The 23,434-nt window shown below is 52.9% G+C and overlaps 2 protein-coding genes across 5 annotated transcripts; one reads left to right on the plus strand and one right to left on the minus strand.

Moving 5' to 3' along the window:
* Nucleotides 1–3,485: 3,485 nt before the first annotated feature.
* POLR2H (RNA polymerase II, I and III subunit H) lies at nt 3,486–7,911 on the minus strand. 2 transcript variants are annotated; one of them, XM_070790829.1, is made up of 6 exons: nt 6,649–7,910; nt 5,794–5,892; nt 5,609–5,692; nt 5,436–5,529; nt 4,808–4,891; nt 3,486–3,852 (listed from the first exon to the last, which is right to left on the minus strand). In XM_070790829.1, coding segments are annotated over exons 2-6 (381 nt in total). In that variant the 5' UTR covers nt 5,795–5,892; nt 6,649–7,910; the 3' UTR covers nt 3,486–3,734. The 2 variants fall into 2 exon arrangements, with proteins under 2 accessions (XP_070646930.1, XP_019814184.1); XM_019958625.2 differs by lacking the exon at nt 5,794–5,892 and having other exon boundaries at nt 6,649–7,911.
* Nucleotides 7,912–8,601: 690 nt separating this feature from the next.
* On the plus strand, nt 8,602–22,850 carry CLCN2 (chloride voltage-gated channel 2). Of its 3 annotated transcripts, XM_019958657.2 has the most exons (24): nt 8,602–8,862; nt 11,088–11,244; nt 11,394–11,525; nt 11,868–11,996; nt 12,088–12,221; nt 12,328–12,405; nt 12,496–12,574; nt 12,672–12,797; nt 12,900–12,984; nt 13,074–13,175; nt 13,964–14,048; nt 14,185–14,340; nt 14,728–14,797; nt 15,032–15,142; nt 15,366–15,579; nt 15,892–16,025; nt 16,266–16,438; nt 16,568–16,682; nt 16,857–16,930; nt 17,160–17,219; nt 17,365–17,403; nt 17,572–17,676; nt 22,040–22,126; nt 22,262–22,850. In XM_019958657.2, the coding sequence occupies exons 1-24, from the start codon at nt 8,791–8,793 to the stop codon at nt 22,454–22,456; spliced, it is 2,712 nt and encodes a 903-aa protein (XP_019814216.2). In that variant the 5' UTR covers nt 8,602–8,790; the 3' UTR covers nt 22,457–22,850. The 3 variants fall into 3 exon arrangements, with proteins under 3 accessions (XP_019814216.2, XP_070646852.1, XP_070646844.1); XM_070790743.1 differs by lacking the exon at nt 8,602–8,862 and having other exon boundaries at nt 10,600–11,244; XM_070790751.1 differs by lacking the exons at nt 8,602–8,862; nt 15,366–15,579; nt 15,892–16,025 and having other exon boundaries at nt 10,599–11,244.
* The last annotated feature ends 584 nt before the right edge of the window (nt 22,851–23,434 follow it).

Raw genomic sequence — 23,434 nt, forward strand, 5'->3', positions numbered from 1 at the left:
GGTATGTGAATTACTTTTTTAGACTTGATGCTATTATACACTTAATAGACCACAGTATCATGGAAACATGAAGTTTATATACACTAGGAAACCAAAAACAAATTGTGTGATTTGCTTCCTGTGATATTCACTTTATTGCAGTGGTCTAGAACTGAATCTACAAGATCCACGAGGTAGGCCTTTATCAGATTTCCTGCTTTCACCTGACACCCAAAGTCCTGGTGAAGGGGGACATGCAGGACAGAAAACGTATAATTTTTTACTATATGTCAAAAAACTTCAAAAGCTATTTTTTAAACCATCAATAATATTCACCAGAGCAGTTAGTTATCTCTGGTCTATTTTCTGCACAAATTTACAGCTTACTAACTCTCTATATATTTTTCATGTGATAATTCTGCAAAGGCCTGACCTGGCCTAGCTTCTGAACAGAGGCAGAACTTATCTCAGAGAAAAAAAGCCTGTGTTTTCTGCTCAGAACTAAGGTTAGTCTCTCTACTCTTTTTACTATCATTTTTAATGGAGCTCTCATCCCCTTTTCTTAGGAGACCCTTACTCTTGAGAAATGAAGGAGAGGTCTCTCAGAAAAGTTCCTCCATAACAGACAAAACTGAAAGGGATTAAATAATGAAGAAACGAGAGGACCCAAAGCTACCTGAAAAGCAAAGGGAAGATGTTCTTCTCATGGGCAACAGATCCCTCCCCCCTAACCCCCCACCCTGAGAGATGCTAACAGGAAGCTCTGGAGAGCCTTACACCCCAGGTAAGGCTGTACAGATGGGGTCAGTCAAGACGAGATGAGACTTGGATGTGACAGCTGAGCAAACAGCCAGCACTTCAGCAGCTCAGCAGGAAGCTTTGCCAGGCGCGGGTTCCTGCCTCCCTCCTGTGGAGGTCAGGGGGAAATGCAGGAAGTGGCTTGAGTCAGTCTCCTAGGGCTCACACAGCAGGAGGGGCAAGTACAAGTTGAAGGCTCATTTCCCAATTCCCAGAAGTATATACTATCTGAAAAGCAAACCTGTGTGACCACCATAAACTCTGCCTGGGAATGTCTAGAAAAGAAGCTAAGCTTACGGGGCTTTTTGAATAAATGTCACCTTGGTACTTAGGAAGAAGTTTATATTGCCCCAAACACTCCACTGCAAAGGTCAACACTACCTCCAGAGGCTCCTGTAGGAAAGCTATTGGAAGCTTTTCCCCTCCCACTTCAAACTCCCCAAAAGACAGCAAAAGCTACCATTAGGTAGAGGAGCCGGAAACCTAGGGTTCCAAACACCACAAAAACCCCAGGGTCATTAAGGCATTCCAAAACAACAGAGTGAAAGCCCCATGTCAGGAACTTAATGCACATTACCTTTAACATTCACACATCCCTATAAGGTGGGTTATTAACATCTCTGCTTTACAGATGAGGAGCAAGTTCCCAGTGGTTTCATAGCCTGTGAACAGGAAAAGAAACACCCTACGCTGACTTAGTCTGGAGCCCAAATGCTCCCCAGTGTGGTGCACTGTCCAATGTATCAGTGTCTCTATTGGAAGAAATTTCCAAGTCCTTAGAGAGGACACATCAACAGTTAAATGAGTTCTGAATAGAAAACCAAAGCTCTTGGTGGGGTGACCAATTTAGGCATCTCCAGGTGTTGTTCCCCACACCCCCGCCCCCCACCCCGCCGCCCACTTCATGGACAGAACAGTTGCCATGGAGGAAAAAAATCAACAAACGCACAAAGCTCAAAAGTGCTGTCCAAATCTCAGATGGTGACAATTTCTGCATAGAAGAGAATCCATTTACCCACACTACAAATTCCAATGTGGAGTCAAGGGAATGGTAAGTGGAAATTTTAATTTACTGAAATATTAAAGGAGGTTAAATCTAATGATCAAATGAAACACCATGGTACATGAAAGCCAGCACCCAGTACATGACACGTGAAAGGGACCGAAGACAAAGAAAAGTTTTCAGCACAGTCAGCTGAGAGACAAAGATGGCAAGACTACAAAAAAGTAAATAGCCAGAAAGCTCCAGGCATCCAGGGCTGGCATCTGACCCTGGGGCAAATGCAAACAACTCATGGGCTGCTCCAGTGTAAACTAACTTGCCTCTATTGAACATCTAACCCTTCATTCTATCTGGCTGATTCTGTCCCTTCCTCCCTTTAAAGACAAAAAACTGTTACAACGAGGACACTCTTATCTCTATTCAACTGTATGCCAGCTGTCTTTCTTCTGCCACCCCAGGGCGGCTAGGACAGTCTGCTACCCAACAAACCACTATTGGTAATTAGGTTCCCTTTCTTACCTAAATCCATCCTTCTCCAATCCCTACAAAAAAATTTTTTTGACTGCATGGAAAAGGTCCTAGGATTCCATAAAAATTCACCCCAACTCAATTCATGTCCTATTTCCCTCTCCCCTCACTCTCCCCCTCCCCACAGTAAAGCAAAAGAAACATCTTTTCTCCACCACCACCACCACCCTGCCCATCCCCCACCCCCCTTCAGAGGCCATTCATTTTCAACCCATTTATCTAAATACTATTCCTAACACCTCCAGTAAAGACCTGAAAAAGATGGGGAAGGAAATACCCCAGGAATCCCAGCAGGACGACCAGCTCCCGTGGCAAAACTGGGAAATCAAAAGAGACAACGGCTTAATACACACAAAAATCTTTCTGAATTGTTACCCTGAACTTCCCAGGGGAAATCAGGGTCCCATGTACTTTCTGAGACCACAAACGCCAGGCTGAAGACCGAGCTCAGATGCTGGAGTCCTTGCAAGCATCACCACTGCCTCAACTTTGCTCTCCCCCCTACTGTTAAATTAGTGACTGCAGTCAGGCTAGTGTATTGTCCAGGGCACTGGCACTGAACTGCCAACCTAATTGGTATTGCTGCCCTGTCCATTTCACTGGTCTGTGTGGCAGCTCTCTGTTCAGTGTCACTGGTGAAAACCACCGCCACTTACCCTCCCTCCAGGTCACCACTAGAATGTAGAGCAGAGCTAGCTCATCCACCTGCTTCCACAACCACCAGATCGTTCTGGCTCTCCTCTTCAGAGTCGTGTCCCATGTTGGTGTCTAAAAGCCTCATCTCAAAGCTTGCATAAAAATGATGAATGCATCCAGGCTATGCAGGCAACACATTCAAGTCAACGTGATCTGACTTCCTGAGAGACTGAAAGTGTTGGAAAAACACGAGCAAGGCTCCTTGCCTATTCAAAGTTCTATGCCAAATGGGTGGTGCCCTCAGGAGCCAAAAGCACAACACTTTCTCTCCCACACAGAAAATCACCTTGGAGGGGAAATGTTGGGGATGGTCAGCCAGGAGCCTGAGATAATCCTGAACCCAGATACTGAAAGGTTGGGATAGATCCTGTATTGACATGTGATCATCTGGCTGTGGGCCAGGAATATAATGTACCACAAACAAGTTGAAAAAAATGATTTTAAAATGGGAAAACCTTTTTTAAAAAGGAAGGAAAAAGAGTCTGAAAAAGTAAAGTTTAATTTAAAAAATCATGTACATAAAACAGCTACTGATTCATCTTAAGCTCTCCCACTGGGTCTTTCACAGGCAAGTCAGTTTCCCACTGAGTCCAAACCTCCTAAAGATGCACCCACAGTGGACAGAGAGCCAGCCCCTTTTGAACAGGTGAACAACAGCAACTGTTATTCGGGCTTGAACTGACATCCAGGACCTGACTGACTAAGCAGCAAGGCCAGCTTCCTGGGTGGTTCAGAAGGCCAGTTTCTTCATGAGCAGATACACTCTGGAGTCCACTTCAAATCCATGCAGGTTGTTGGCATCACCCTGCAGCCTCATGAGCAGGCCCCCATAGGACACGTAGGCAGAGCTGAAACAGAAGACCCAGTCCTGTGAGTCTGAGTGCCAGAGCAAAAACTACTCAGCTACTCTCATGCCAGCCTAAGAAAAAAAGGCACCCTTCTAGAGTTCTGTCATTAGGAACCAAATTTCAGACAAAGATGATGGCACAGATATGTGCAAGGCAGTGTTTTTTATATCAGAAAGGTGGAAAATACTCCATGCCCAGAATAAGGGAAATGGTCAAATCAATTAAGATACATCCATTTACTGGAATGTTACACAGCTATAAAAATGTTTAGGAATTAAAAAAAAAAAAAAAGTTTAGGAAAAGCTTTAAATTGACATGAGGAAACATGTTTTACATAACATTAAGCAAATGAAACAGAACAAAACATTGTAATAAACAACATGATCTCAGAGAAAAAAGTACATAGGAAAAAAACCTAGAACATTCAAGAATGTTTATGTAGAAGATTCCCTCTGGTTATAGAATTATAGGTGACTTTTTTCCTTCTTCATATTACTTTTCTGCTTTTCAAATTTCTTGCAAAGGGCACATATTGTTTTAATAAGGTTTTAAAGAAAAGGAAAAAATAGTTGGGCAGAGAAACCAAAGAACTAGGGATTGGATTGCAGAGTAGCAAAACACACACACACACACACAAACAAAAAAGCCTAGCAGTTTAATCACTTATGCTGCATTTAGTTCTTGGAGAAGTAACTTTCCTTGGCATTTCACTCAGCAAGATTAACAGTTTCTCATTTAGATTACAGGCCTTAAGATCCTGACAGAGGGCAAACTGAGTAGCCTACATTTCAGACTGAAACTGTTCCCAAAACAGTTCCTTTCTGGGTCTCACTAGGTCTGAGGTGCTTGAAGAAAGAAATCCAGGGAGCCTGAGGATGGTCCAGATTTTCAAAGCATAGCCCAAATTCTCACAAAATGAGGAGAGAAAGGGCTCTCACAAGACCGCGGAACTTACAGGCGTGTTGCTGCTTCAGTAGAAGTTTCGTCTCCCTCAATCCTGTACACTTTCCCATACATGACATACTCAAATTGGTCAGCCCTGTGGAACAACAGGGGCAGTTATTCTTAAATACAGTTAACAAAAGTAAGAGGCCCTTTAAAAAAAATGGTAACTAGTAACTATATACCAGCATCATAACACCAGGTACTTTCTAAACGTGATGTCATTCAATCCTCACAGCAACCTGTGAACTAAGTATGACCATCACTGTTACTGATGAGAAAAAACTAAGGTTGAAGGAAGTTAAGGTTATTCAACAAATACGTGGTAGAGCTGAGATGTGAACTGAGTGGGCGTCCGAAGCCTTTCCATCACATCAAACTCCCTCCCAAGACACAAGGCCCACAGAGCCTAGGTCATTCAGTGCTCATTTCCTCCACTATCAAAAAGCGACAACTCACACTGTAATCACTGCCTTGGATAAACACCTGGATGTCTGGATTCTCAAGTGCTGCAGTTTCCTTAAGCTAACACAGAGTCTGCTGATAATCATTTATTTCATGAATTAAGTAAGGGTCTTTCTATACGCCTATCTACTTAGTCCTCAGGCACATTTCAGGTGCTCCCTTTTCCACCCCCTCACCTGGAAGGCCTATCATCTGTGGGGTTGTATTCACCATCATCCAGAGTACCATCTTCATATAAGGTACTAGCTATGACCAACCGGAACTTGTCACCTGAAATAACAGCGGTATCAGAGGGTGAAGAACAGCTGAGATAGCAAAAAGCCTCCTGCTGTTTGTGTTCAATACTTACCCAAGTCTACAGGGTAAATCTGAATGTTTACATCAAGGATGAGGTCCATCTTGAAAGATTCACTCTCACAATGCAGCCGAGACACTGGAGGGGAAGAGTGGCAGAAGTTAATTGCCTGTGACCCAGGGCAGCCCCTACAGGGCAGGGCAGACAGGTACTTCAGGGGACTGGATGCAATAGAATACTCAGTCTAATGCAGTCTGTATCCACTGGCCTCTCGTCTGCTCTCACAGAAGTGCAGGCTCAATCAGAATCACACATGCAAGAAGGAAAGGGGAGACAACCTGTGGCCAGTGGACAGAATCCACAGAAAAGAATTAAACATCCTCTGGCAATAAATAATATCCAGGTTTTAGGCCAACCTAGGTGATTAAGAAACAACCTGATTTGGGGCAAGGTATTCATTCATCCTAAGGTTTCCTCTTCCTGTGTCAGGTGCTGTGCTAAGGGGATTGATTATCAAGATGTGTAAGAACTGGTGTTTGTCCCGAAGAACATATCAGTGTTCAGGCAAAGGAAGAGACACCCAGGACAATTATTGATAAATGACATAAGAAAGAGGTGTATACCAAGCAGTCAACTATTAAACTCTGAGAGGATTTTACAAACAGCTACAGACTCTGAGAAATGGGATGTGAGGTCGGATTATTCATTGCACAACCTTGGGTGGGCTGCTTAGCCTCTCAGAGCAAAATGGGTAAGACACCGCCTACTCTTGGAAGAGAATGTGAGACAAAGTGTGTGTGAAGTGTACAGTACAGCGCCTAGTCCAGAGTGGGGAGAGATTAGAGAAGATGCCTGGAGTCCACCAGCACCAGGAGAAAAGGCCTCCCAGGCAGCGAGCACAGCTTGTGAGAAACCAGGGAGAGCTCGGGAGTCTCCGTTTTCTTATCTATAAAATTATTTCTCGAGAGAGGTCCCCACACCAGGACCGGCCGGTAGGGAAAGGCCACGCGTAAGTGGGTGGACAAGCGGCCTAGGGGCGTGTACCCGAGGAGATTAGCCCCTTCCCCGAAACCGCCCCTCCAAACCTTGCTTACCTCGGTCAAACTTTTTGCCTTCCGGGTCAATGTCTTTTACATCAAAAATATCCTCAAACAGGATGCCCGCCATGGTGAGGGGGCCACTAGAGTAGTAGAGGGACTGAGCGCGCGACCACGACGACTAGAGGTAGCGCACCCCCTTGCGTGGAGGAAAACAGAGGCGCTAAGAAGACTCCGCGCTGGAACGGCCGCAGCAAAGGAATAGAATAACGCATGCGCACAGACGAGCTGTAACGCGGCCACTTCCGCTGCCTAGTTCTCGGGGCTTCTTAACTTCCGCCCCGAATGATGGTTTCCCAGAGGTTTCAGAATTGAGGGCTGGTTTCGGGTCCAGAAAACCCCGCCCCGGGCGGCGACACGGTGGGTCCCACCTCCGACCGAGGTGGCGTCGCGTCCGGCTCTCTCCCGAGGCTCTACTGCGCCCTCTTCAGAAGCAGGGTCTGGAAGACTGGAATGCTCAAGGGGCCTGCCCCAGCCAGGGACCTTGATCCTTGGCCCAGAGAAGCCCGGCCCGAGCCCTACCCTGCCGGTCTGCGTGCCCGCCGCGGGCACGTCTGCACGGAGAGCGAGGGGAGCAGCACCCCGCCCCAAAGACGCTGGCCCGACTGGGCGCAAAACCCAGCCCTTCCAGCTGGCATCCAGGCCGGCCCGGGCCGGCTCGTCCCAGCTGGATGTCACCTGAGCCGGGTCCCTCCAGTTTGGGAATTGGCCATGATGTCACCATGGGGAAGAGGAAAGCCTGCACCGTGCCCTTCCCTGCTGTCTTCTCTCACACCGCCCCTTCAGCAGGGCATTAACCCCAAACCCACTGCCCTCCTCGAGCCCTGCCCCTTAAGCTCTGTTCTTCCCTTTCCGCTACCACGGTCCTCTCCTTCTAGGAAAGCTCTACGTGCTTCTTCATCCAGGCACTACCCTGTCCTACAGATGCCACCTCTTTCTTTACATTGCCCCTTCCTCTAGGGTGCCAGCTCTCACATCGGCCCCCTCCTAGGCACTGCTCCCTTACCCGGGAGCCCCCTGCGACCTCCCGCGCGCCCCTTCACCCCGGCGCTGCCTCCTCCTGCACACTGCCTGTTTCCTGGGCACTGGCCTCTCCTGACACTCTCCCTGACGCTGCTCATACACCAGTGCTCACCCCCTCTGCTCTGTCCTCCGGACCCTCATAGAGAACGCAGAGCCCCAGCAGGCCGTGTTCCCCCATGGCTGCTAGACGTCAGCACCTACTCCGGTTTCTCTTTGGGCCCTGCCAGGGAGAAGCGACCTCTGTCCCCACCACGCCCGCCTCCCAGGCACCTAGACCTCCCTTCCCTCTGGCCTCACCCATTCCCGTTCCCTCCCCATCTCCACCCCAACCCCCGCACTACCCGAAGGCCAGGTGGCTCAAAGTGCACCTCCTTGGGGGTGCTCCTAGGGGACTCGCAAAGAAGGGAAGGAGAAAGGAAGGGGATGAGAGAGACCGAGGGTCCTAGTTCCAAGCAACCCCCGTTTCTGGGTCTAGCGACCCCCTCCGAGTTCCCCCCTAGTTGTTTTTCATTCCCCAGCAGAGCACTGGACCTTTCCTGGCCAGTCAGCCGTTTGCCCCTCCGGAGAAGCAAGAGAGGGGACCGCCGCTGAGGAACTGGGCCCGAAATCTGATTTAGACGGCTCGGCAGCCCACCGCCCCAGGCCCTACCGAGCCCCGGCCTGTCCGGCCCCTGCCGACCCGGCGCGCAGAACCGCAGCCTTGGTCCGGCCCCTCCACGTGCCAGCGGACCCGCCCCCGCCCTGCCCCGGGACGCCCCTCTCGGCCACCGGCCTCCACCGAGTGGGGTCGCGGGCTCGCGCGTTGCCCGCGCCCCCTGCCGCCTCTCCCGAGCCCGGGAGGCGGCCCCTACGCGGACCCCGGCCAGGCAAGGCCCGCTCCCTCGGAGGGGCCGGCGGGCGGAGCAGCGCGGAGGGCACCGCCCTCGGCCCGCCCGCCTAGGAGGGGACGCGAGCGGGAGGCTGTGCCAGCGGCGCCCGCCCGGGGCCCGCCGCACTCTGCACTCGGCCGCCCGGGCTGCGGGGACGGGACAGCTGTGGGCGCGGGCTCCGCGGGCCGGGAATCGAGCCGAGCCAGAGCCCGAGCCGCGGTGGGAGGCCAGAGGGCTGTGAGCGGAGATGGCGGCGGCAGCGGGGCCGGCGGCGGAGGAAGGGATGGAGCCGCGGGCGCTGCAGTACGAGCAGACCCTGGTAAGTGAAGCCAGCAGAACCCTGAGGAATGTGCTCCCAGACCGCTGCTCCCAGTTACCTGTGGAAGCGACGAGGTCTGGGGGGCCTAACCTAACCCCGTCCCGCCCTCTGACTTGGGGAAACTGAGAGCCTGAAGGGCTAAAAGGTGGGAAGCTGCACGCAGGTCTCTGGCTGAGACTGGGGGCCTGCACAGGACAAGGACTTCAGGTGCTTGTCCTAGTTGTCCTTCCCTCTACTCCCCCCCAGCAACGTTTTCCTTGCTCCTCCCCACCACCACCTGGGGCCAGGGCTCAGCACCCCACTACGCCTTCCCAGCACTACTCACACCCTTGAACATTCTCTCTCTCCACTGTATCTCCACCATCCAAAGACGTTCTTTCTGTCTCTACTTTGTGCGTGGCACGTGCTAGAAAGATGATCAGACCCAAACCCATCCCTGGCCCTTACCCCTGGAGTGGCTGGCAACCCAGCATGGGTAGGCATCCTTCAGTTGATTCTTTGGGGAAAAAATGGTTACCTGCTACCCTGGGGGACAGGAGCTTTACAGGAGGATGGGTCAAGCAGGAATGGGTGTGGGAATTGGACCTTTTGTCCAGGCTGACTCTGGGTGTCCAGCCCCTACCCACCCCAGGGCGGGCCCTCAACATCATTAGAAGCAGGGGTCCTGGGGGTCTGAGCTGACTCACAGCCACCACTGTAACTTCAGTGTTTGAGAAACCTTTTGCCTCTGCTTGTCACTGGGGTGGGGGACCCAAACTCTAGGGAAGGGAGTGGGCCCTGTAGCTCGTTTTTATCAGTGTGGGCTGGAATTTGCCCAGGAAGGAGGCAGGGAAGGTACTTCTCCAGGAGGAGGGGGCCTGGGCTGTATCTGAGGCAGGGAGGTGCCCAGTTATAAGAGTGACTGGATGAAACAGGATGACAGGGAGAGGTGGCAGGGTTGGAGTGGAGCAAGGGGAGAGGGATAAGCCTTTGCACAGCCTGGGACGTGTCTGCCAGTCTGCATAGGCCAAGAATGGGGCATTGGTCAGGGTAGCTGGGCACCAGCCATGTCTCCTTGCCTGGTCTCTATCTCATCTCTGGAACAGAGTTCTCAGGGTCAGGCTCTCTCCTGGGCACTCCCTGCTCCAGCCTCTCCCCCTGGTCCTTCCGATCCCTTTGTCTTTCTCTCACACACTCACCTCCCCCTCCTATGCTGTCTGCCTCTTATACTCTATTCTCTCTCTTCTCCTCCTCCCTTCTTCCCCTCTAGTCTCCTTTCTCTTCTGTGCCCCTTCCCAGACTGCCCCCCGCCCTTTCTCCTCTCTGGTTCCCTCTCCTCCTTTTCCTGCTCTCTATCACTCTCTCTCTGTGTATCTCTATCTTTCCCTCCCTCCACTCTCCCCTCCAAGCCCCAACAGGAGCCCTTTGTGTCCCGAAGCTCTGCGGGTGGCAGCCGGAATCTACTCCTCCCCACCCCCCAAACACACGCCCAGCTTGGCAGGTCTAGCCACTGCTCGGCCACTCTCCCATCCCATCACCCCAGCATCCACAGTCACAGCCAAGCCATCAGCTTCTGCTGTCCCCTAACCCACCACGGGTCTCAGGGCAGCTCCAGAGTGGGGCTGAGGTCACCAAGTACTCTCTACCCACCCAGAGAGACTTTCCACTCCCATCTGGGCTGACGGGCTGGGGTGGGAGTGGAGACTGGGGACAAGGGGATTAGGGTGGGTGGGAGGGGTGCAGCTGAGTCGGTCACAGGCCAGAGGCCCAGCAGGAACGTGATAAGGATTGGGGCCCCGCCTGTTCCTAGGCCCAGCTCAGCTGCCCCCAGTTCCATGAGGCCCTTATTGTTACCCGTGTGCCCTTGACCATCCTCTATTCTCTGACCTTCCCTCCTCCCACTTGCACACTGCTTTAGGTTTTTCCATCTTTTCCTTCTCTGGGGCTTTCCCTCCCACTCCTCCTCTTTTGCTCCCCGCCTCCCCAGGCTTGTGAGAAGAGGACCGATTATTCTGCCACCCCCAGAGCTGTGTCCCTGTACCTTGGCTGTCCCCATCACTCCAGCCAGAACAGCCCCCACAATCCGCAGTGTGCATTGTTCCCACACCCCAAGCCAAAGTGGGAAACATGGGTTTAAAAAGGGGTACATAATGTGGGGGCTGGGAGAAGGGGAGTTGAGGCCCCAGGAGCCCTCCCTGCCTCCCCACTCTGCCCATGTCTTAACCCCTATCTCCCCTATTACTCAGATGTACGGGCGTTATACTCAGGACCTTGGGGCCTTTGCCAAAGAGGAAGCTGCTCGGATCCGCCTGGGAGGGCCCGAACCCTGGCAGGGTCCACCTTCCCCTCGGGCTCCCCCAGAGCTCCTGGAATATGGACAGAGCCGTTGCGCCCGATGCCGCAGTGAGACCTGGGTTGGGGCAGGGGACTTGGCCGAGCTGTGCTGAGGGGGACAGAGGCAGCTCAAGCTGCCCGGGAGGGGAGGGGTGGGGGTGGACAGGGGTAGGTATGCTTTGGTGCCAGCGTCCCTTTCTTCCCTCGCCTGCTCCCAGTCTGTACTGTACACTGCCATAAGTTCCTAGTGTCCAGGGTTGGTGAAGACTGGATCTTCCTAGTCCTGCTGGGGCTCCTCATGGCCCTGGTCAGCTGGGCCATGGACTACGCCATCGCTGCCTGTCTGCAGGGTGAGGACGAGGGCTGGTGGGGAAGAGTCGGGGAGAACAAGCCTGCTTCCTCCATGCCGCACTTGTCCACTGACCACTTCCCTGGCCGGCCTGACCGCCCTGTCTTCAGGCGTAATCACTGCCACTCCCATAGGCCACAACTTCTTGCCGCCCTATCCAGCTGACCCTATCACCTACAGTGATCTTTGTCTCAGTGAATGCCCTCTAACCCCCTCCCTACCCTTTGTTCCCCTGGCTCTGTGCAGTACTCCCTGGAACAGCTGGTCACACAACTGTGTCCAGCGGCCAGGCAGGGACTGGGTGTGTGCACTGGGGTGCCAATGATATGTCCTCTCTCCACAGCTCAGCAGTGGATGTCCCGGGGCTTGAACACTAACCTGTTACTCCAGTATCTGGCCTGGGTCACCTACCCCGTCGTCCTCATCACTTTCTCTGCCGGATTCACACAGATCCTGGCTCCTCAGGCTGTTGGTACAATAGGAGAGAAAGAGAGGGCGGAGATGGGCCTCCTGAAACAGGCACATCCGGTGACTCTCCTAGGATTGTTCACCCCCCACCCCAGGGTCTGGCATCCCGGAGATGAAAACCATCTTGCGGGGAGTGGTGCTGAAGGAATACCTCACCCTCAAGACCTTTGTAGCTAAGGTCATCGGGCTGACTTGTGCCCTTGGCAGTGGGATGCCCCTTGGCAAAGAGGTCAGTGCAAATTGGGGAATGAAGGAGTCCCTCCCAGGGGAGGACAAAGCCCGGCCAACATCAGGGTGTGCCCCAGCCCCACTCACCACCTGCCTCTACTTCCCAGGGCCCTTTTGTGCATATCGCAAGCATGTGTGCTGCCCTTCTCAGCAAGTTCCTCTCGCTGTTTGGGGGCATCTACGAGGTAAGGGGGACGTTGGGGGAAGGTTTAGGGGCGGGGTGGACCGCTGAGCCCACGCTAATGCCGACTCCCCTTCCCACCACTCTTCGACAGAATGAATCCCGGAACACAGAGATGCTGGCTGCCGCCTGTGCCGTGGGGGTGGGCTGCTGCTTTGCGGCTCCCATTGGAGGTGGGCAGAGAGGGTCAGCCCCAGCCCGGCCCTTGGGTCAGAGGCCATGGGCCAGGCCCAGGCCTCAAGGGCGGCCTCCCTGCCCCCACCCCCGCAGGTGTGCTATTCAGTATCGAGGTCACCTCCACCTTCTTTGCGGTGCGCAACTACTGGCGGGGCTTCTTTGCCGCCACCTTCAGCGCCTTCATCTTCCGGGTCTTGGCCGTCTGGAACCGTGATGAAGGTGGGGCAGCATGGTTCGGGAGGCGAGCCCTGAAATGTTTCAGATGAGGTGGGGCCCTCCAAGGCTACACCCACCTCCCTCTGCTGCTCCACTTCCCTTCAGAGACCATCACGGCTCTGTTCAAAACCCGGTTCCGGCTTGACTTCCCCTTCGACCTCCAGGAGCTGCCAGCCTTTGCTGTTATTGGGTGAGGAGCTGAAGGAGCTGAGGTGTGGGAGAGGAGGAGGTGAGAGAAGGAAGACCTCCTTTTCGAGGGTGCTTCTTCTGTCTCTCCAGTATCGCCAGTGGCTTCGGGGGAGCACTCTTTGTCTACCTGAACCGGAAGATTGTCCAGGTGATGCGGAAGCAGAAGACCATCAACCGTTTCCTCATGAAGAAGTGAGTTGGTTCTTCTTTGGGTTGTATGAGGGTCATTCCCTTGGTGCGGGGAGGGGAGGCGTAGTAACAAGTGAGAAGCAAATAGTGGCCTAGTCAAAAACGGGCAGTCCCTGGAGGAAATTGTCCAGTGTTTTCCAGACTGAACATTTTGACTTTCATTTAAATTACCTGAAAATTGCCACTTTTGAATTTTTAGTCAGTGGAAGAGGGCATTTTGGATCAAAGACTAAGGCTTCCTGTAGGCCTTTGAGTTGGCCCAGATGGCAGTGCCCCCTGAAGAATGTTTGAGTCTTAGTTCTTCCTCCTGCTCTCACAGTTGAGACCCCAAGGATTGGGAGCTGGGAGACTTGAGACATGATTTCTCTTGGGACTGACACGCTTCAGGGAAAAGGCAACCTGCTCCCTTGGCACCTTCATGAGTAACCCTAGCTTTCCCCAACAACACCTTCACTCTTAAGTCACCACAGAGAGACAGAGACAGAAGCTTGAGGGTAAGGGGCGGAGTCACAGCTTTAGAGGTGCCCACAGAGGGCTCGGGGGATGGATTCTCCGCTGCTGCTCCTACTTAGGGAGTGAGGAGCCGAAAGAAAGACATTAGATGGCCTGGATGGCTGTCACCTCAGGGCCATTGTATCATGAGCGGCAAAGGGGGCCTTTTCTCAGAACTGTGTGCTTTAATGTAAGAGCCAAGGCTCTGCTGTGACCTTAGCTATAAGGTATGTGAGGGCACCCAAGCCCATCACCAGCCTGAGGTTGGTATTTGATGCTGTGAAACCTACATCTCTTAGACGCCTGCTCTTCCCGGCTCTGGTGACTCTACTCATCTCTACTCTGACCTTCCCCGCTGGCTTTGGACAGTTCATGGCTGGACAGGTAACCCCAGGCTGAACAGGCACATGTCCCTTTTCTTGGGATGTATCCCTTTGAAAGCCAAAAGCCCTTGCTTGCCTATGGGCCCCTTCCCTTTCCATCCTGTCTCCCCAGACTGAGGCACCCTATTCACCTACAGCTCTCACAGAAAGAGACACTGGTCACCCTGTTTGACAACCGAACGTGGGTCCGCCAGGGTCTGATGGAGGAACTAGAGCCACCTGGAACCTCACAGGCCTGGAACCCACCACGGGCCAACGTCTTCCTCACCCTGGTCATCTTCATTCTCATGAAGGTGGGGCTCCTTACATATGTATAGCCAACACAGGCTTACTAGATATCAGGCACTGCTCTAAGCACTTTCCGTATAATAACCCCTTTAAGCCTCACAGCGATGCTATGAGAAAGGTTACTACTGGTACCCTTGTGTTAGAGGTGGAAAGTCAGGCACAAAGAGGTTAAAAGTAACTGGCCCAAAAGTCACACAGCTAGATAGCAAAGTGAGGAGCTGAACCTAAGCCAACTTGTTCCAAAGTCCTCCTTTTCCTCACCTCTGGGGGATTCTGAGATAACTGGGACATTTGTGTCTAACTGATAAGCAAGGTAGGCTTCTGGGGTGGAGCTGGGGGCTGCCTGGGGCCAGGTGGTGCCTCTACCTGTTTGAACGACCTCCTGCCTGCAGTTCTGGATGTCTGCACTGGCTACCACCATCCCAGTGCCCTGTGGGGCCTTCATGCCGGTGTTCGTCATTGGTGAGTCCTCAGCTGCCTGTTCCAGCCTGCACCCTCTGGCCACCCCTTGGCCGTCCCCTCTCTGCCTGGGAGCGGGTTTGGTCCAGCCCCAGCCCCAACCCCCACCCCCGCAGGGTAGTCCCCTGCACTGAATGACCCACCGGCCCCTTCCCCCACCCTCTGACCCTCTCTCTTCCTAGTGTTCCTGCCCTCCCCCTCCACTACCTGTTTCTCTTCCCACCCCCTTCCCTGAAGGAGCAGCATTTGGGCGTCTGGTGGGCGAAAGCATGGCTGCTTGGTTCCCTGACGGCATCCACACAGACGGCAGCACTTACAGGATTGTTCCTGGAGGCTATGCAGTGGTGGGTGAGTACTCCAGGTGTCTATGCCTCTTGGAAAACCCGTGGCTGGGCCATAGGGCCTGAGGCTCTGGCGCCCCCTGCTGGTATAAACCAGGCTTCCCTCAGACGCACAGGCCCACTCCCCAGGATTGCACAGGGCAGCCCTGAGGGTCCTGCCCAGAGTTGAGGGGTGGGGGGGTCATCTAGGGCCTGGGCACCCTGAGGAGACTGAAAGTGGCTGTCCCCAGGGGCGGCTGCACTGGCAGGAGCAGTGACGCACACTGTGTCCACGGCCGTGATCGTGTTCGAGCTCACAGGCCAGATCGCCCACATCCTGCCTGTTATGATCGCCGTCATTCTGGCCAATGCCGTTGCCCAGAGCCTACAGCCCTCACTCTATGACAGCATCATCCGAATCAAGAAGCTGCCTTACCTGCCTGAGCTGGGCTGGGGCCGCCACCAGTACGGAGGGCTGGGTGACAAGGGGGGTGCGGGTGAGGGGCAGAAGGCATCCTGGGACTCCGTCACACACACCTCCAGCAAGTGAGGCTGGGAGACCAGCCACCCTGCTGCCTCCTGGCCAACACCGCCCTTGTCCACTCCATGGGGAACTATGGCTGACCCACCTAATCAGAACGAGGGCAGAGGGTGCTCCTGGGTCCTTCACCCTCGTCCCCATAAGCTCTGGGGCCTTCCCTGTAGCCCTGGGATGGTAGTACTCCTGGCTGCCCTCCCCATACTGACCACAAAGAGAGTGCCTCTCTCGGCTCTCAGGCAGTACCGGGTGCGAGTGGAGGACATCATGGTGCGGGACGTTCCCCACGTGGCACTCAGCTGCACCTTCCGGGACCTGCGGCTGGCACTACACAGGACCAAGGGCCGCATGCTGGCCCTAGTAGAGTCCCCTGGTGAGCCAGGAGGGGTACCAGGAATGAGGGTCATCTCCCAGCGTTGCTGCTCAGGAAGGGGGAGGGGCGGGAGCTCAGGACCAGACTCCTTGGTTCCAAAGGCAGTAAGCCAGCAAACTCAGCCAGGATTTCCCTTGGGTATGTGGCCTGTATCCAAGGCCCCCCACTGGGTGCAAGAGAAGGCCAGTGGGTAGGAGGGCCTCTCCCCGGCTCTTGAGTCCTCCCACCTGTTCTCTCCAGAGTCCATGATCCTCCTGGGGTCCATCGAGCGCTCGCAAGTGGTGGCATTACTGGGGGCACAGCTGAGCCCAGCCCGCCGGCGGCGCTACATGCAAGAGCGTCAAGCTGCCCAGACCTCTTCACCCTCCGATCAGGAGAGTCCCCCCAGCCCTGAGACCTCCGTCCGCTTCCAGGTGAGGGGGAAGGCGTCATGGCAGGGCCACCCAGACTTTGTAAATGCCATCGTGTAGACTGTACGAGAGGGTGGCGACACAGAGGTGGTCAGGGACCACAGGATCCCCAACCCCTTCCCGCCTATGCAGGTGAACACAGAGGACCAGGGCTTCCCTGCAGGCCGGGGCGAGACTCACAAGCCCCTGAAGCCTGCTCTCAAGAGGAGCCCCAGCAACACTGTGAATGTCAAGGAGAGCCCCACAGGTGAGCCCACCAGCTAGCACGATGGAGCCAGAGACCGGCCCCGGAGACCCACAAGGTCCCTGCCCAGATGCACCAGAATAGCAATAGGATGCCTCTCCCCTGCCCTCCTCACCTCTCCTGGTCCTCTCCAGCAAAGATGGCACTGCCCTCAGGGCCTTGTGTTTGGGAACACAGGGAACATGGAGCAGGCTGGCATCACCCTCAGAAGCCTCTTCTGTGGCAGTCCACCCGCCGAGCCCGCCTCAGAGGTGAGTGGTCGGAGCCTCTCCATCTGGCACTTTCTCTCCGTCTCTCTCTGACACTGAGACCGCCTCTCCATTAGCCTGCAGTGCCTGCCTCCATCCTCCCTGCCCTTCTGTCCTCCTAGATGTCAGCAGTCCCTGCGGTGTGCCCTTCCTCCCAGCCCCACCACTTTCCCTCACCTCCCTCCTCCCTATAACATCAAGTCCTCTTCTTTCTGGTTTGGCTCTAACAAAGTTGGAGAAGTCGGGGAAATGTGACAAGCGCAAGCTGAAGCGGGTCCGAATCTCCTTGGCGGTAAGTGCTCCCTTTCCTCCTCTGGCTCCTCTGGAGCAGGAGACAGGGAGGGCCAGGCTGTAGGTGGGGCAAGCTTCCCTATGCTGGGGAGAGACACTCCCTTCCCCCAGCCCCCAAGCTGTCAACATTCCTTCCTCTCTCCTAGAGCGACTCAGACCTGGAAGGCGAGATGACCCCTGAGGAGGTAAGGTGTGACTGGACTCTAGACTCTGTTTCTTCCTGGCTGTGTTCAGTCATCATCTTGGCTGCTGTCCCCGTGGGAGGGACTGTGGGATAGGAAAAGAGGCAGGCTTTCAGGGAGCTGAGAGCAGCTGTTGGCACCTCCCTAACCCTTCTAGTCTTGTCCCCTCAGATTCTGGAGTGGGAAGAGCAGCAACTAGATGAACCTGTCAACTTCAGTGACTGCAAAATTGACCCTGCACCCTTCCAGCTGGTGGAGCGGACCTCTTTGCACAAGGTAGGGCCAGAGGCCTGGGGCTACCTGGGCCCTCAGGAGCACAGGGTGGGGATCTAAGTCCTCCTACAAACTTGGACTCAAGCCAGCGACAGGAAAAAGAGAGCAGAGAGTGGGCTCTGTGCTGACATGTTTTTCAGACACATCGCTTCAAATGATGGGAGGCCAAGAGCCAGGGCCCCTTAGCCCCTTCCTGTCTATGGTAGAGCCAGGCATCATTTTTTCTGTGCTCAGCCTTGCCCGCGGGAACTCTGCACCAAAACAGCAACAAAGACAGGGCTGGAGCTGAGTGGAAGCCAGAAGGCCTCTGACCCTCTAGGGTCAGAGTGAGGCAGGAGGCTGCCAGCGCCTGAGGAGGCTAATACACTCACAAAGGGGAAAAATGGATGAGAAACAGGCAGAAGAGAATCTAATAAACAAGTGAACAAACATCCAAGTAGGACTGGGGACACTGCAGAGAAGAGATAAACAAAGATGAGAAGTGCCTAGCAGGGGGCTTGGAATGTCAGACCCCAGAAAGTCTGACTTAATGTAGGCCAGAGGAAAACTGGCAGGGACACAGGAAGATAGCTAAGCAGAAGGGCAAAACAGTCTGCAGAAAACCAGAGTGCAGACAGGTTGACGGGTGAGGCGGATGCTCGTGGAGGGCAGGGGTTCTCTTTGCAGGACTACCTCAGGCTCCCCAGGGTGAAGTGGCCAGCATCACTGGGCATCTTCCAGCCTCTCAGGGAAGGCAGAGAGCACAGGTACACCAGCAGGCTGCTCAGGCAGACACCAGGAGAGTTTAGCTAAATTGTTGACAGATTTAACATGCAAGCCTCTGAGGCACGGGGGATGAGAAGGAACACTCCCAAGGTCTGCAGCTTGAGCAGCTAGCTTAGACACCAGCTTTGCCCAAGAGCCAGCCTAGCCAGCCAGCCAGACAAGGAGGGCAGGAAGAACAGGGAACAAAAACAAAAAAGCAAAAGGTAATAAAGGAACTTATAAGCCTTTGGGTAAAGACCCCAGATCAAAATTGCCATGCAATTGCAAGGAAAAAAGAAGATAGGCCTGTGAATAATACATCTGGCTTTTATTCAAAGTCTTTCTTCCTAAGACCTCTAAAGCTTTTCCATCATCTTACTTAATCCTCAAACATCGCACAATGATAGTGAAAATGCTGACATTTTTTAGTGCCAGCTACGTGCCAGGCAGTGGGCTAAGTTCTTCACATGTTCAATCTTCACAACTACCCTGTAAGATGGATATTGTGATAGTCTAGTTTTTACAAGGACATTGAAATTCAGACAGGTTAAGCAGTTTGTTCAAGTCACACACCTAGTGGAGAAGGAAATGGCAACCCACTCCAGTGTTCTTGCCTGGAGAATCCCAGGGACAGAGAAGCCTGGTGGTCTGCTGTCTGTGGGGTCGCACAGAGTCAGACACGACTGACGCGACTTAGCAGCAGCAGTGGCGGCACACACCTAAGTAAGTAGCAGAACTAGGCCTGGAATCCAAAAGTCTGTGGATTTAACCATATTTATACATGGAGAAACTGAGGCAGTGAGGAGGTCACTTGCCCAGGTCAGTAAAGCAGTCAGGCCCAAGGGCAGATTTCCCAGCCCTACTTCCAGGATTCTTTCAGAAGGCCACACTGTCCCTCTCCCTGTCAATTCACTGTTCCTAAGCCTAAGAAGTACAGGCCTTTTAGTGAGCTCCCTGGTGTCTAATTAAATTAAAATGAAAAGGAACAAGTAGATGTTTGTTACAAATTTAAAAATCCTAGGAAGAAAAGAAGCCTTTGAGGAACCAACCAACAAAAGTACAAAGAACTGAAAGTGATAAGAACATAAAAATGAGAATTCAAACTACCCTTTTAGGCCTGAGGAATCAGTAAGTAGTCCAATGAAGTGCAGGAAGAGAATATTCAGAAGGGAGTGGAATACATGGAAGACTAGTTAGGAACCTGTGCAAATGGACATCTCCTACCAGTGGAGTACCTCGTTGATTCAGGGCCACCTGCAAAGCACCAGTGGGTAGAGGGGAGGAGCTAGAGTGCCAACAGGAGGCCAGCGGGCTGAACCTGAATCCTGCCACGTTGTAGCCAGCTTTTTAACCCTGTCACATTTCTTAGCCTCTCTGTGCTTCACTTTCCTTAACTATAAAATGGGATCATTGTACCTACATAATAGCGTTTTCTGAGGATTAAAGTTAATAACATGTAAAGCACTTACGGACTTCCCTGGTGGCTCAGATGGTAAAGTGTCTGTCTACAATGTGAGAGACCTGGGTTCAATCCCTGGGTTGGGAAGAATCCCTGGAGAAGGAAATGGCAACCCACTCCAGTACTTCTTGCCTTGAAAATCCCATGGACGGAGGAGCTTGGTGCAGGCTACTATCCATGGGGTCGCAAAGAGTCGGGCACGACTTATATCAGTGCCTAGCACATAGTAAGTATTCAATATCCTTTCGGAATTACTGCTGCTACTTACACTGAGAAACAACCAACAGGAGACTTTAAAAGATGGTGTCATGAGGGAAGGGTTGAGTGTGGCAGAAATGGATGTTCTCAGAAAAGGATGAGTGATCATGTGAGACTTGAAGCTTGGGTGCCTGATGGCATCTGAGACTGGAAAGACAGGCTGAGGTGGTTTGGGAAGGGTCTTATGAGCCATTCTGGGGAGTCTGGGGTCTAACTCAAGTTTGGGAAAGCTCTTAGGATGGCAGAGCCAACATGGGGGGAAAGGAGGCAGAAAGCAGAACCCATTACAATGTGGCAGCCCTATCCTGGTGAGGATGCTAAGGGAGTTTGGGAGAACCACCAGGATGTTCAGAAAGTCAATCCGTAAGGCTTAGTGGGACAAGTGTTTTGCAAATCTAAAAAGCATATTGTCTGCCAGAAGCTCACTCTGATTAGAATTGTGGAGAACTGAAAATCAAGGGGAACTATTTAATAGGATCCTTGGGAGATGAAAAGGATTATTAAACCATAAGAAGGCAAGACTAAAGGATTACTGAAACAGGAAATCTTATAACAATGTTTCCCTCCAAAGGCAGATGATGAAATTAAAGATAACTTGTAGCACACAGGATTCAAGTTAGATAAGAGGAGGAACTTGCTAACTAACCACAGGACAGTTATGACAAGGGCATGGAAGGAGCACAGGAGAGCGTATTCTAAAACTGAACTTCTAGCTCCCTTTATGATTACTGTCATGCCTCAGATGGAGAAAGTTAGGAAAGTCCTGGAAGTCCTTTTCTAAAGAATTTAGCAACTGTATAATAAAACATTTTAAAATTGTTAAGATGATTACAATGAGTTCTGAGTAACTGGTACTCTAGAATCTGGGTTATTAGTGCCCATTTTGACTCAAATATTAAGCCAAAAGGCTTACAAGTAAACTCAGAACAGTGTGATAAATGATAGGCCAAAAATTCCAGGAACTGCTGAGTCAGTAGAGTGTTTTTCAAGACATCTGGCCTGAGAAAATCCACTTAGGGCATGAGGGGAACTGCCTGACAATTTCTGAACCCTTGTTGATTACATTAGAAGGCCTGGGGGGAGGGCCCAAAGCAAGAAAAACATGGGGAGGATGGGTGTAACTGTTGTCCCCCTGGACTGCAAACTACATCTCAGAAGGAGCCGGGATGCTAGCTGGACTAGCAGAAAAGGCAAAGTGTATGAGAGATGTAGAGTGCTGCAGGCCAAAGTTAGAGAGGTATCAAAGCTGGCCAGCCCCGCAAGGGCCCACAGCAAGCATGTCAGCCACAGAGGTGAGTTAGAGGTGGAGGATTCAGGGCCAGTACCCCTAGGGGGAGTGGGGTGTGTGTGGAACTTGGGTCCATGACTAATTGGACAGCGGCATAGGACGACAGGGGCTGTGCTTCCTCCTGCATAGTGTGACGAGAAGTTGCCTGGGGCTGCAAGGCTACTTCTTACTGATGACCTTGAGCAAGTCACTTCAGCTCTGAGCCTCACGCTCCTCGCCTATAGAATGGGTACCATACTTACTTCTCAGGACACTACCGAAATTAAATGCCTATATAGGAAAAACCTAGCCCAGTGCCCGGCCAGTCATCTGATGTTGTATTTCAACAGTTGTTCTCTGTCCTACTTTCTAACATGGAATAAAGAAGCCTTCCCCTGTCCCTTCCCCCATCAACGTAAGGACCATAAACATTCCCACTATCAAGTTTCTGAGGCTTGGTTGCAGAAACGTTCTCATTATTGTTGTTTTTCCTCTGGTGGTCCTGTCCCCTTCTCCTCACCATCCATGACACCCCCCTTCTACTGCCCACTGCCACCTTGTTCTGGGTCCCTCTGGCCTGTAATGTACAGCTGTCCCATCACGTATCAAGTCCAGTGTGTTTTATCCCCACCCTGCAGACTCACACCATCTTCTCACTGCTGGGAGTGGACCATGCGTATGTCACCAGTATTGGCAGACTCATTGGAATTGTCACCCTGAAGGAGGTGAGATGATGATGGCCATCAAAGCCACTTCCACAAAGGCTCGGGGGCTTGTCTCTAGCCCACCTGGGGAAGCACTGGGGAGGCATCTGAGTAGGGAGCCCCGAGTCCACACGTCTGACCCTCTTACCCTTCCAGCTCCGGAAGGCTATCGAGGGCTCTGTCACAGCACAGGGCGTGAAAGTCCGGCCGCCCCTCGCCAGCTTCCGTGACAGTGCCACCAGTAGCAGTGACACAGAGACCACCGAGGTGCATGCACTCTGGGGGCCTCGCTCCCGCCACGGCCTCCCCCGGGAGGGCAGCCCTTCTGACAGCGATGACAAGTGCCAGTGATCCCCTCAGGTGTGACCTGGGATGGCAGTGGCCGTGGCTATCGGCCCAGATCCTGTGGCTTTCCTGTTCTCTCCACCATGGGAACACAGGAGCTCCAGCCTCACTTCCAGACCTGGGGTGCTAGCTTCTCCCAACTCATCCTACCTGAAATCTGAGCCAGTGCCCACCTGCAGCAAGTGTTCCCAGGGCAGGAAGGTCAACACTGGCCTGGCCAGAAGAGGGTGGGTTCGCTTGACCCCTGCTCCCTCTTTGAGAGGGAAGGGGTAGAACTAAGATGGGTTTATACTGGAACCTCCAATGACCAGATGTATATAGAGATTTACAAAGATTTTTATATTAATTTAATAAAACAAATTCTTAAATAGAACAAAATAAACACCTAATGAGCCACTTATATATAGAATGCCTGTGCCCTTTGGCTCTGTTCTTACCTTGGGCCCTCTCACCTGCCAAAGTCTACAAAGCTCCAAATTGAGCGGCCACCCGCAGCCCCCAGAGCTGTAAACTCCAGAGCCCGCTGTCCATGGAATGCCGGGTCTGCAGAGGCCGCCGCTGCTTGCTCATCCAGACCCCAGCTGAGGCTCAGGCCCCAGGAAGGTAGCTTTGCCCTTTTGTTCAGCCAAGAAAGACAACCCTCTTTCCTCCCCAAGGAGAGACACTCCCTCATGACTGTCTTTTGTTGACACAATTCCTACAGACAACTGCCTGGCCACTCATGTGGCCCCCTTGTGGCCCTCTCTGGAAGAACATCCAGATCACTGCTCCGTGGCAACCAGGGCCATCCCTTCTTCCAACTCCACCCTAAAGAGAACTCCTGAGTGAATGGGGCAGCCTTTGGGCTTCGAGCCACCAGTACCCTGCCCACACGTCCTTCAAGTAGCTGGGGAAAGGCCTAGACCCCATCACAGGGGCCAGCAAGAGGGCCAAGGGTACAGGCTTTCGTCATTCCATGGCCTCCCAGAGAAGATCCGACTGAAA

Source organism: Bos indicus, chromosome 1 (genome assembly GCF_029378745.1).
Source record: "Bos indicus isolate NIAB-ARS_2022 breed Sahiwal x Tharparkar chromosome 1, NIAB-ARS_B.indTharparkar_mat_pri_1.0, whole genome shotgun sequence".
Taxonomy (NCBI): Eukaryota; Metazoa; Chordata; class Mammalia; order Artiodactyla; family Bovidae; genus Bos; species Bos indicus.

What these genes read in the sequence shown, in the direction of transcription:
- POLR2H (XM_019958625.2), bottom strand. Translation starts at nt 6,721, where the DNA reads ATGGCGGGCATCCTGTTTGAGGATATTTTTGATGTAAAAGACATTGAC. An exon ending in AGGCAAAAAGTTTGACCGAG is followed by an intron (nt 5,693 to 6,648) that starts GTAAGCAAGGTT and finishes CTTCCCCTCCAG; the next exon opens with TGTCTCGGCTGCATTGTGAG. An exon ending in ACAGATGATAGGCCTTCCAG is followed by an intron (nt 4,892 to 5,435) that starts GTGAGGGGGTGG and finishes GTTGTTCCACAG; the next exon opens with GGCTGACCAATTTGAGTATG.
- CLCN2 (XM_070790743.1), top strand. Translation starts at nt 10,992, where the DNA reads ATGTGGGGGCTGGGAGAAGGGGAGTTGAGGCCCCAGGAGCCCTCCCTG. An exon ending in TGTTTGGGGGCATCTACGAG is followed by an intron (nt 12,406 to 12,495) that starts GTAAGGGGGACG and finishes ACTCTTCGACAG; the next exon opens with AATGAATCCCGGAACACAGA. An exon ending in GGGTCCGAATCTCCTTGGCG is followed by an intron (nt 17,220 to 17,364) that starts GTAAGTGCTCCC and finishes CCTCTCTCCTAG; the next exon opens with AGCGACTCAGACCTGGAAGG.